Source organism: Falco punctatus, assembly GCF_963210335.1.
Source record: "Falco punctatus genome assembly, chromosome: 9".
In the NCBI taxonomy this organism is placed as follows: domain Eukaryota; kingdom Metazoa; phylum Chordata; class Aves; order Falconiformes; family Falconidae; genus Falco; species Falco punctatus.
In genome coordinates, this window is record NC_137589.1 from 25,822,818 (window position 1) to 25,835,563 (window position 12,746).

At 37.6% G+C, this 12,746-nt stretch overlaps 1 protein-coding gene across 4 annotated transcripts in view; it reads left to right on the forward strand.

The window, feature by feature from the left end:
- PCGF5 (polycomb group ring finger 5) overlaps positions 1-12,746 on the forward strand; it is a 93,310-nt gene that overhangs the window by 62,758 nt on the left and 17,806 nt on the right. For 3 of the 4 annotated variants that reach the window (XM_080401713.1, XM_080401715.1, XM_080401714.1), the window contains 3 exons: positions 4,030-4,126; positions 9,161-9,216; positions 9,339-9,398. In XM_080401713.1, the coding sequence (XP_080257839.1) occupies positions 4,030-4,126; positions 9,161-9,216; positions 9,339-9,398 (213 nt within the window). Of the gene's footprint in view, positions 1-4,029; positions 4,127-9,160; positions 9,217-9,338; positions 9,399-12,746 lie in introns of those variants that run through there. The other variant, XR_013930381.1, reaches the window with a different exon arrangement.

Sequence of the window (12,746 nt, forward strand, 5' to 3'; positions counted from 1 at the left end):
TGATTCCAAAGATCTGAAAGAATGTGTGAACCAGGTATCTCTGTATTGGAAAACATAGCATTGTGTAGTATGTTATGGTTGCCAGCCAGTTAGCTTGTGTCACACAAGTACTTTTATCAGCTGTAGGAAGTCATCTTATGTGAGTTTAACTTTTATTGTGGCTCACCTGAAGTGTCATAGTACAACCATGAAATTCAGGTCCTCATTTCACTGGTGGGTGTAGCACATACCTCAAAATTCTGCAAACTGTGTACATGTCGGTTAAGCTCTTTACTTTTGCCTATTTGCTGCCACACTGTGACCTACACTGCGAAAAGTGAAACCCTGTGATTTTATTAATCTGTACTGGAAGTGTTAATGGGTTTTGGTTTGGTCTTCCCACCCTCTGCCCCAAGGTGGTGAATTAAATATATCTGTAATTTAATGGGATTTAAAGATTCCCTTATTCCCCCAATACTTAGACTTCATCCTGTTCTCTGAAACTTCAAAGTGATAAGGTTTCAAAACGTCCTGGTTTCAGCTGGGATAGAACTAGTTTTCTTTTTAGTAGCTTCACTTAGTTAACCCATGACAGAAACATGTTCAGTGTTTTATATTGAGAATAACAGAGGATGATTGTACCTATCATATCTGAAAATACTGGTTGATGATCCTACTCCTAGTAGGAATATCACATACCATTTCGTTATTCTTGAGTGCTAGAATTTACGTGGTGTGTCCAGTTCTGGGCTCCCCAGTCCAAGAGAGACAGGGAACTACTGGACAGGGTTCAGAAGAGGGCCACAAAAATGATGAGGGGACTGGAGCATCTCCCTTATGAGGAAAGGCTGGGAGAGCTGGGTCTCTTTAGCCTGGAAGACTGAGAGGGGATCTTACCCGTGTCTACAAATATCTTGAGGGTGAGTGTCAAAAGGACAGGGCCAGGCTCTTTTCAGTGGTGCCCAGCGACAGGACAAGGGGCAGTGGGCACAAACTGCAACATGGGAAGTTCCACCTGAGTATGAGGAAAAACTTCTTTACTTTGGGGGTGACAGAGCCCTGGCACAGGTTGCCCGGAAAGGTTGTGGAGTCTCCTTCTCTGGAGACATTCAAAACCCACCTGGGCGCAACTCTGTGCAACCTGCTTTAGGAGAATGTGCTTTAGCAGGGGGTGATCTCCAGGGGTCCATTCCAACCCTGCCCATTCTGAGAAAGACATGCTACCAGGATGGCCGATTTCAGAAAGAAAAGCTCACTTCATCCTAGCTTTCTCATGAACACTATCAGAATTTCGTATTAGTTAAGTGTTGTTGGCCATTGGCTTTTTTCAGTTCAAGCATTGGAACAGGCTTCCAGGGAGGTGGTGGAATCACCATCCCTGGAGGCATTTAAAAAACACAAAAAACACATAGATGCTGTGCTTAGGGACGTGGTTTAGTGATGGAATTGACAGTCCTGGTTTAATGGTTGGACTTAATCTCAAAGGTCTTTTCCAACCTAAGATGGCGTGGTATGCTCATGATTTAGCTGGAGCCATTTTTTGGGGGGACAGCCTTCAGGACTACTGGTAGTATAAAAAAAAGTAAATGTACAGTAATTGGAGTTTGAAGATAAGAACATTTTTGGAGAATATTACATGAAGTTTTTCAGCCAGCTAATGAAATTCTATCTGTGCTGGTGTCTGCTAACAATTCAGGTCTGGACAGTTGCAGGGTTTCTATTTGTTCCTTAGTATATGTTTTTACAAAGCATTATGTCCTACGGCAATGCCTGTTCAAAGAGTCTTAACTTTTGGAAAGTGTTGCTGCTGCTTCACCTGTGACTGAGACCCATTTGTGACACTTCCTGACCTCGGGACCAAACATGCACTGTGAACTACGTGGTCAGTTGCTCCCTGTGCTGCTTTGTATTTCAGGTGGGTGACAGAAAGATAGTTCAGGTAGTTTCAGGAGCTGGGATGTCTGAGGAGCTGCTGATCAGGTGAAGAATTCCACCTTGTGATGTTTGCCCCGGGCTGAATGTGTGTGGACACTAGGTCTTAAGAAAAGCTTTGAGCCAAGAACCTTCATATCTTTTCTATTTCAAGGATTACTTCTGTTGTTTTCAGTTCTAGAGGAGCTGCTCAGTCATATTAATGAGGAAAGTTTATAGAAATATTAACTACTTATGTTTTAGAAGTCAGACTTGTGCTTTTAAGTGTGTTCTTAAATGCTCTGTTGAGCTGGCATGAGGGCTTCTGTGTGGGTGATGAAATCCTTTGTATTCTGTAAGTGTAGTAGCAAAATGTTTAGTTTTAGGAGTATTAATTATAAAAAGCATATAGAAAAGCAAAGAAACGCTGTAGGTATAAAACATCGCATTTGTTGCTCTGTACTAGACGTCTTACCCAGTGGAAGTGTTAGGGGATGCATGCGCAAAAATCAATTAAGTCTAGTTTAACAAATGATAGAAGATCTGTGGTACGAGAAGAGTTCTGTGATTACAGGTTCTTGCATCTGTATGCCAGCACTAAATACCCCACAAGCTGAGGTTAAGAAAAACTTCACTCGTATCCTGAGGGCTGAACGGTGCTCACATAGCATCAGCGTTCTCGCCTGTTTGGGAGTCCCCGTGTGCAGAGGACAGCGCTGCGCCCCACCTACTGAGCTCGTTTGGCAGGACTCGTGGGCTTCCTCAGCTCACTTTACCACATCATCGGAAAGCTGTCCTGCATCCAGCACTGCTAGAGCCATTCAGCTTGGGGAGAGCGCCAAGAGCCAGGGAGCTCTGAAGTCTGTCCATCAGACTTAAAGAGGAAAGTTCATTGTAATTTCAACCAAAGCTATGAAGTTAATGTCCTTAAGTCAGTGTTTTAAAGGAGCTGGAAAAAACAGCTACACGGAGGCTTAAAGTGTGTGCGTTATCAGTGTCACCTGATTTATAGTAACTCTTTTTGAGCATACTGAGGTAAAGGTAAATGCAGAGGCTTTGCTTGTTAGGTGACTTTTGTTAAATGAATTTCAAGATACCCTAAAGATTGTGTCATATAATTAGGATTTACCAGCTTGTTTAGAGGTACTCTTAGTTCTTTAGGTAATTGATGAAAGAAATTACAGTGTTTCAGCAGAAAGCATATTGCAATTGCAGCAGTCCATTTATTTTTTTCAGTCCATTTACTGATGAATTTGCAGTTCTCATTTCAGTTTAGGTGAAGTAATAATAAACAGAGGATAGAGTTTATCTCCTTCTAGAATATTGTAATGCAGTAATAATAGCAGGCATATTTGTTCTCATCAGCTTGACTTCCATTTTCTTATTAATGGCAGTAAAATCTATAGTGTGCAATTAATCATTTGGAAGCAACAATTGTGTGACACCTTGTTTAATTTAATTTCAGTTTATTGGATTTTAAATTCACATAGTTGTTGTCTTGGGTTGGTTTATACTTGCTGTGGTCATGATCCTGATTTTTTCATTGTAAGATTCAAGTATTAAATGTTTACTGTAAATTCTGTCATTGCTTTTGAAGGCTCTGTGTCAAAAGGGAAACATAGCCACTGTGAACTTTTCTCTTACAATAAGTATTTACAACAGTATTTTCAGTTGCCAGTGACAGTGTTAGAAAGAAAATAATGTGCATAAGTCATTTTCAAATCATCTGAAATGATGATCGGCTCTCCTGGGGTAGTGCATGCTGGGCAGCTCTTTCTCAGAACGTGCTCTTTACATGTGCTGCATGGTATGGGTTTTGCATTTGTGCTCTTTACATGTGCTGCGTGGTATGGGTTTTGCATTTTATGGTGCTGGGAGAATTCCATATAGTAAAAATACTATGTACTTTAAAGCAGTGTTTGTCTGACCTGTGCCATTGAACTCTGTGTCTTAGCACAGCAGAACTAGCTATGTCTTTGAGGAACAGGAAGTGGATAAGATGCATTGTAATTATTTGTTTTAAAATAATAGTCTTATCATTGATGCATCGAGTAGTTAGCTGGGATCAGTAGGTCATGCTCAAGTAATATTACTTAGAACTTCGTCTCAGTTGGTTTTTTTCTTTGTTTTGTCCGTCAGTTTGTAAGACTTGTATTGTTCAACACTTTGAAGACAGCAATGACTGTCCCAGGTGTGGCAACCAAGTGCATGAGACCAATCCACTAGAAATGTTAAGGTAAGAGGACATTGCACATTTACTGAAATGGAAGAATAAACCAAAAAATCTTAATATTTTCCTCTTGAAGGGGGAGTGGGGGTGGAGGGAGAGAGAGAGCGTGCAGCTGTGCTTGCCCATAGATGCTGTCAATTTCTCATCTCCCAATAAATTGTAAATTGGCTTTTTTCAGATACAATAAAAGGAGGAAAGATAAGGGGAAGACACAGAAAGACTGGGTATATCGCACAAATTAAATATTTTAGTACCTCTATTAAACAAATAAATGAGCCAGATACCTTTTATTCTTTACATTAAATTAAATTCTAGAGTTTCTTTTTTCAAACCGTTTCGGGCTTTTCCAAACTGCATGCAACTTTCTGTGTTCTTAGAGCAATGTAGAAAATGAATCATGTAAGTAACTGAATGCTTTCCAGGGCATAGATCTACAAATCTGCTGAAATCTGCTGTCAGATTAATGAAGACATGCATGAAAGAAAGTTTTGACACTAAAAATACCCTTTCTTGAGAGTTTGCCTTTTTTATTTCACAATAACGCACCATTTTTAAACAACCATTTTTTTCTGAATATTCTGTATTCTCTTTTAGTGGTGTTATGTTGAAATAAAGGTGATAGCTATCCTACAAGTGTAGTACAGAGAAATCAAGAAATGTCATAAGTGGAAGAACTAACTTCATGTTTTCCAAAAATGATGAAGCTGCTCCCTGCCATCACTGCCAACACTCCTTACACACCCACACCCATACACACCCCCAGTGGTATTGGTTTGTACCACTGTAGTGAACTTAGGAAGAAATATTCTTACATCAATGTTAAAATAAATCTTTACATCTGGAATTTTCTAGGGTTGGTATTATTTCCTAATGTCATTGTGTTTGTTACAATTTGCCATGTTTTGCTTTGATTTTTGACTGGTATGTGTATGCTTTGCAATTCCATGTTTCAGTTATATACCAAGAGGATAGGTGAGATATTAAGTTCAGCAGCTCTAAAGGGTGTTACTAGCTTAAGTCTTTATAATTTATTTTTTTTTGGAAGGGTAGGGCTAAAAGCATTTATGTAGATGTTTACCATAAGTATTTTTCTGATCTGTCAGTGTCAGAGGCACTGTGTCAGCCATAACAGAAGATGCTATACAGAGTGCATAAGGCTACTAATAAGCTGAAAACAAAGGCATTTCAGAAATATTTCTTTTATTCTGATAGGATCATTTCATAGGAGCTGGAAAATGCATCTTCTGAAACGTCTAGTAAATGTTTAGTAAATTAATAGTATGTTTTAAGCAGGAAATGATAGAAGTGTGAGAGAAGTTGAGACCACAAACCAGAAATGTTGGAAGAGCTATTTTCTCTGCTATTATTTCCTGAAACTCCTTTTAGAGTCATTGGGGGTTTACTTGCCCACAAACTGCATGTAGCTACTAGTTTGCTGGTTGTATTTTTTGAAACAGTTTTAAACATTTGCTAAACTAATAATCAGAAGAGCACATGAGCAGTGTAAGGGAATTATCTTTTTTGGATTTTGCCTGCATATCTTAATATGTTTTATACTCTGACTGCAGAGACCAGCCCCATCATTGCTCAAGAATGCAGTCATTTTTTGAGAAATGGCGTTGAACACTCTAGACAGTATTTTTAACTGAGATTTTGAGATAAACTTATAAACTACTTTATAAACTCAATTCTGAATAACTTCATAACTATGTGATGGTTTTTAGATGTGGGTTTTTTTCCAGCTGGCAGCACTTTGGGTCTGTTGAAACTATAAGCCTAAGTCTGAAATTCAACATTGACCTTTAAAATGAAAATCTAGGAGAAGTGTTAAATTCTAGAATTCCCTTTCCTGACATAGCACGATTCTGCATCATCAGTATTCAGTAGGGTCTCTGTTGGTTGTACCATGAAGGCAGGCTTCTTTTTTTCTTGGTATCATGCTTCTTTGGATGCAAGTTTTCTTGAGTGATAATCTTAGTTTGCTTCGCTTCAGATAATTAGCAATTATCAGAGAGTAGCTTTGTTCATATAACTCATTCAACATTATAGAAGATGTGAAAAAAGAAACTATAGGAAGCTGACATAAATTCTTGGTTCTTCTTTCTATACATTCTTATTTGGAGGTCGGAAGATGTGGGGATGGAAAGAGGTATGTCTAAAATATTAATGTTTCAGCGTTAACAGGAAGTACCCTGTTAAATGACTGAGACCAACTTTGGAGTTACGTCAAGTAGTTTCATTTTGGAATAGGTTTGGTGCACATCGCAGAAATACAAATTTTTGTTAGAGTGCTCATAGCATGGATAATAGGAACACTGTCACATGCATCTGGAATTGAGGCTCTTTTTATAATTTCCTATTTCTTTCCCTGTGTTTAGTTTCCCTGTACTTAAAGATCAGATAAGTGTTATTTTTTTCTGGGTTTTTAAAGTACTGGTCAGTATCTACAGTATAAGGATGAAATAGCTCTTTTTGTTTGGTTTTTGAAAGAAAATAGTCATTTATAGAATATGAAGACAGTTCTAGCTGCTAGCATCGTAAATATGCTAAGTACTGGTTTTCTTGCTATGTGAACATTACTGGTGACTTTTGTTTTGGGCTGTTGAAAATGAATTAGAAGTCCTAAATAGGAATTTTCAAAAATAGATGTAGAAAAAACAGCATGTATTATGCCACCCTGAGGAATGGTTAGTGGGATTTTGAATTAAGGTAGTGATGTTGTCTTTTGAAGTCCTTATTTCTTTTCTGTTAATGAGTAAGTTATGAAAATTGGAGCTTTCTTACAATGCGAAATTAATTCCATTTCCAAGACCGATCCCCAGTGTCATGGTTTAGCCCTGGCTGGCAGCTAAGCACCGCACAGCTGCTTACTCACTGCCCCCACAGTGGGATAGGGGAAAGCATTTGAAGGGTAAAAGTGAGAAAACTCACATGGTTTGAGTTAAGAACAGTTTAATAGGTAAAGCAAAAGCTTCACATGCAAGCAAAGCAAAACAAGGAATTCATTCACCACGTCCCACCGGCAGGCGGGTTTTCAGCCATCCCCAGGAGGGCCGGGCTCCATCACATGCAACGGTGACTCTGGAAGACAAACGCCATCACTCCGAATGTCCCCCTCCTCCCTTCTTCTTCCCCCAGCTTTATATACTGTGTATGATGTTCAATAGCATGGGATATCCCTTTGGTCAGCTGGGGGCAGCTGTCCCAGCTGTGTCCCCTCCCGACTTCTCGTGCACCCCCAGCCCCTCACTGGAGGGGTGGGTGAGGAGCAGAAAGGGCCTTGGCTCGGTGTGAGCGCTGCTCAGCAGTGACAAAAACATCCCTGTGTTACCAACAGTGTTTTCAGCACAAATCCAAAATGCAGCCCCATACTAGCTACTATGAAGAAAATGAACTGTACCCCAGCCAAAACCAGCACACCCAAGTTTCCAGTGCTCTGCTGTGGGAACTTCATAGAAAGCAGTACCATCTGGTTGCATTGTATATTGACAGGAGAAGCTAGGAGAGATAATGGACCATTTGGAAAGGTAGATCTATACTAGCATCCATCAGAAGCTAAGTGCTCAGTCACCTATGGTTTTGGTTTCCTTTCTGTCTGTGAGAAAGTATTCTCTCTGCTTCTTTGCTTTAAGGGAGCTCTGTTTCACTTGTTTAAGATTTATTTATTTATTTGGGGGTTTAATCCTTATAAAAAGAAGCAATTAAAAAATGGAATTCCAAAAAATTGGAACTAGTCACAGAACAAGGAGATTGGGTAATAGGTCTAATTGTAAACTTTCAATTTCAAAAATCTGGAATGCTCGTGTATTTATTATAAGAAGGTAATTGTTATCTATTAAAATGGCTTTTAGGCATTCCTCAACAATAAAATCATTCAGTCGGCTTACAACTTTGCTGCTGCTAGTGAACAAAAGATAAGAGAACAGTTGTATGTTTTGTAACAAGCCTATAGTGTATTATTAGTAACATGTACACATACATGTGTGATAGAGAGATATATCATTACTGAGATGAAAACTGAAGGCAATTGGAAATGTAACAAAGGCAATTATTGTATTGTAGCTTCTGACTGAATCTCAAGTTACTTAATTTCTCTGCCCATGTTACTTAGTATTTTGTTTTGTCATGGGTTTTTGTTTAGGCTGTGAACAGTGGGAGTTAAAGTTCACAAGAGAAGATGTAAAGGGCAGAGGAGAGAAAGGAAAAGGAAACAATGAGAGGGAGAGGAGACTGAAGGATAAGTGAGACTGGGAGAGGAGGTGGAACTAAAAAGTAGATGACTAATTAAATTGATAGAAGAGGAGCTAAAATTCGGAGGAAAGGGAAGAAAAATATTTTAGCTTCATCAACAAAGGTAGATGCACTGCGTCCCCTGGAAGGGACCGTAACAGCTGTTTCTGGCACTGATACCACAACGTCAGAGGATATGCCTGAGCTGCATGGTGTCATCTGGTAGACAAACTCATGACAGATTTAAATAGTTTAAATGAATTATGTTGGGTACTAAGAACTGTCTAGCCAGAGCAGCATGGATGCTCTGTGGTCGTCTTTTTTCTTGCCAAGACTGGTTTGTGTGTGTTATAAAGAGTAGGGAATAGTCTGTTCAGTTTTTTGTAATAGCCTTATTACCAAAGCACTTGAACACTTAGCATGATAGTGGAATTTATAATTTTCATGCTTATTTCTCAAGACCTGGACCTTAAAATTGGATACTAAACAGAACAAACTGGAAAAACACAGTTGTTTGTTTTAATTTGTGTTACATGCAATGAAAATTTTAGAGTATGATATCTTTCCTCTTTTCCTTCATTTTTGTCTTTATACATTAAAAAATAAATTCCTTGGTTATTTCTAAAAAAAATCCACTCAAGATGTGGTTGAGATAAGCTTTAATTCACTTGTCTCTCAAGCTAAAATCAATTGGTTTTTGCAAAGGTTGTATTATTTAGCAGAAAAACGCAATTCATTTTATTCAAGAGTTTTTGTTATTTAAAGGCTAAAAATATTTTAAATGTGAAATGTATTTTTTCCCTTTGAAAGGCTGGATAACACCTTAGAGGAAATTATATTTAAGCTGGTGCCTGGACTTCGAGAACGTAAGTTTTTCATCGGGTTTTGGGTACCTCTTTGGGTTGATGGAGGGAATATGGCTATTTCTAATGATATACCTGTAATATTGATTTAAAAATTCACATTAATGTTCTTTGATGTTAACTAGAGGAACTGCAGCGAGAGATCGAATTTTGGAAGAAAAACAAACCTCAAGAAAATGGACAAGGTGATGATTCCCCTCCCTCCTCCCCCCCCCCCCCCCCCCCCAAATGTTAGGTAACATTGCTTATTAAGCCCTGTTTCTTCAAACAGTTGTGCATGTACATTATTTTTACTGTGTTCAAAGATACTACAGAAACTCATAACAAATCTATGTAAATGTAGTCTGGGACTTCATGTGCTGCTGCTTATCTATTAACCAGTTGTTTTACAAACACTGGCTGTTTTGCCATTATTTTTATTTGCATTTGCCTTAGCTCTCACTTACAACACCCACTCATGCAATTTTCCACTTGAATTCTTAATTTTCTTAATACACCAAAATGCAGAAGTACTTGAGTTTTTTACAGATTATTTTCTGTTACTGAATTTGACCAGCTGTTAAGTAGGAGGTTGTCAAGAATTAGTTATGACAAGTAGTAAAACAGTTTTCCACACATGCTAAACAATTGTTTTATATAGATTCCAAAATGCCTTTTTTTTTTTTTTTTAATTGACCCGTGAACTTTGAGAGCTCAGTATTGAGGTGCTAAGTGAGGATTACATCCAACTGGTTTTATGCCCCTTCAGATTTGACATCAAGATTTTGATACCACAGCCTTGATTTGGGCATTTTAAAGAATTTTTGAAAGGCTCTGCTAAGCTCAAGAAATAGCTATGTTTTAGCTATTATAGCAAGAAAGGATCGTTGTCAAGTAAACGTATTGCAATACTCCTCTGCCCTCAATTGTTTATAATATCTTCTTTTCAACTTTGTAATATCTCTATTGTCTCATGTTCTTTCTTGCTAGTTTCATAGATTTACATTTGGCATCCACAATAAGGGACAAGATTCTATCTATTATATAATTAAGAACTGCAGGACAGTTTAGATTAGATTATATCAGTTTACTACAACATACTGTGTAGTGTATACCTCTTGAGTTTTAAAAACACTTGGAAAATATTTTTATGGAATATAGATGTTTGTTGACTGTTCAGAAAACTATTTTCTGCTATATTCACAGATTAAAAAAACAACTTACAATTTGAAAATTTGTGCAAAAGAATGAGACTAACTTTAACCAATTTATTCTTCTGATTCTTAACTTCCTCCCATAATGTAATGGTAAACCTAATGGATGTTGGTCAGAAAGTGTAATGTGTGATTGTATTGTTTTGTGAATCAGAGGAAGGCTCTATAACTCTGAAAATGTACTTTTAAGTAGCTACAGATGTATCCAGCTCTGTTAGTGACTGTATCCTTGGGCTATGGAAATTTGGCTCTACAAAGCATTTGGAAGTCGTGACAACTCATTGAGACAAATTATGAGCATTTAAACTCTTCTCTGCCATAAACAAGCATCTTGCCTGAGAATAAATTATTTGGTGAAAATAATTTCAGTAAGAAGGGTCTTTTTAGTTGTCAGTGCCATGCCCTGCCATCACACAGTCAGTCTAGTTTAAAAGAGTCCATCAGTTATGTCCTGTACCACAGGTCACAATACAGTTCCTAACCTTAGCATCTAAGATCTGTAAAAAAAATCCTGGGACTTAACAGTTATCACGTGTCAGAAAAAAAAAAACCAACCAAAAAACAAAGCATATCTCAGGCATTGATGTCTCCAACAGGAGAGCAATTACCAGAGAGAACTGATGGACAGTGCTAGGAAACATACGTGGTACACAGAAAAAAAATCTTTTTTGGTCCTCTCCAGTCTGAACTGGAGAAGGAAGAGGGCAAGCAGCTTTATGTTGACTCACTCTCTGGTGATCAGTTTTATGATGAATATCTCAGAAAAGCACAGTAAGTAGATGATTTCCAAGGTTTGCAAGAAAATTGAGGAGAAAAAACAAACCATGAAACATACTGATCTCCTTTGTAAGGAAGGACAGAGTGGAGGTGTGGGGGGGTGTTTGTTTTTCCCGTCTTCTGTTCTTGGCTTGATGATACTGGCTTGAAGAACACAGAGTCCATTTTGGTGAGAAGCAAATTACTTTTTTTTAACTTCTGTCATATTGAACTTTAATTACGTGCCTCTAAAGGACTGTCATTTATTTCTGGAGGCTGTCTGTACAAACATCATTAATTCTAATGTTTATAAGGATTTTTTACTAAACAGTCTGGTACCATTTACATGGAGGAGTATTTCAATTTCTATCAGAATACCTTGAAAGATGTGACTTTTTTGCGTTCACACCAGTTTCTGGAATGATTTTATGATTGGAATTTGCTAATTTCCGTCGTTTTGTGGTTGGTTTGCCTTTCAAGACTCTTCAAACTGCATAATTAAATCTGCCTCTATTACTCAGCAATGATAACTGTTGAAAGTTGTGGATGTGTTGGCATTACCAAAGAATCTGTGACTCATAGGCAAACTCCTCACACAAATGCTTGTGACAGGTAGACTGCACCTGCTTGCTTAAAAGAGTTAATTTCCTGGATTTTCACAAAAAGAAAAAAAAAAAATTGTAGTTTGAACTGTATGTTTCATACATACAGTTTGTAGTTTGAACTATACAAGACTGTAGTTTGAACTATGAACTGTAAACTGTTCATAGCAAAATGATAGCAACAAAATGCATGTACGATACGCATTCAAGTAAATGTGTCAATAGCTAGTAGGGAGATGTGGAGAAATCTATCATTATAAAATACCTCAAAATTTTGAGAGACAAAAGTAATGAATGTAGCTTAAAACTCATCTTGAATATATGAACAGAATAAAATGAACGAATTACTGTGCCTAGAAACTTAGGCGTGGCTTGATACTTCTTAAAGTTTTCATTCTATCTTCCCATCTTAACTCTTCTAAATGACTTCAAAAGTTTGTGTAAGTGTAGGAAAACAGCAGAATGTGATCTGAAAGTTTTTCATGAAATGCACAAGTAGCTTATTCAAGTTACTTGTGATAATGTTTTATTCCAACAGTTTAAAATTTGTTTTAAATCAAAATAGATGGTTTGGAGATACAGAAAAAAACAAATTTAAATAATAGGGTCGTTGTATATTGGATTCCAAATCTGTAAAGATTACTCCATTTTGTGGTTCATTGTATGGTTATTTACATACGTTGTGGCCTTATCTAGATGTACTTGCTAGTCTTAACATCCAAGTGTTCAACTATGCTAAATCTTGGAAAACTGTAGATGTTACCTTTTCCAAAGAGTTCGATTTTTAAACTAGGAATCAGTAGAGCATGTAAGAGCATCGGTGAAGAGAGATAACATGGTATATGTGATTATATAGGATATATGTGATCTGCCAAAAGTATGGGGACCATTCCTCTTTTCTGTATTCTTTGTTTTTAAAGGGGAATAAGTAGGTATATGACTCTGGTTATAAAATCCTTCTGGAGAGTGACACCTGGAATTT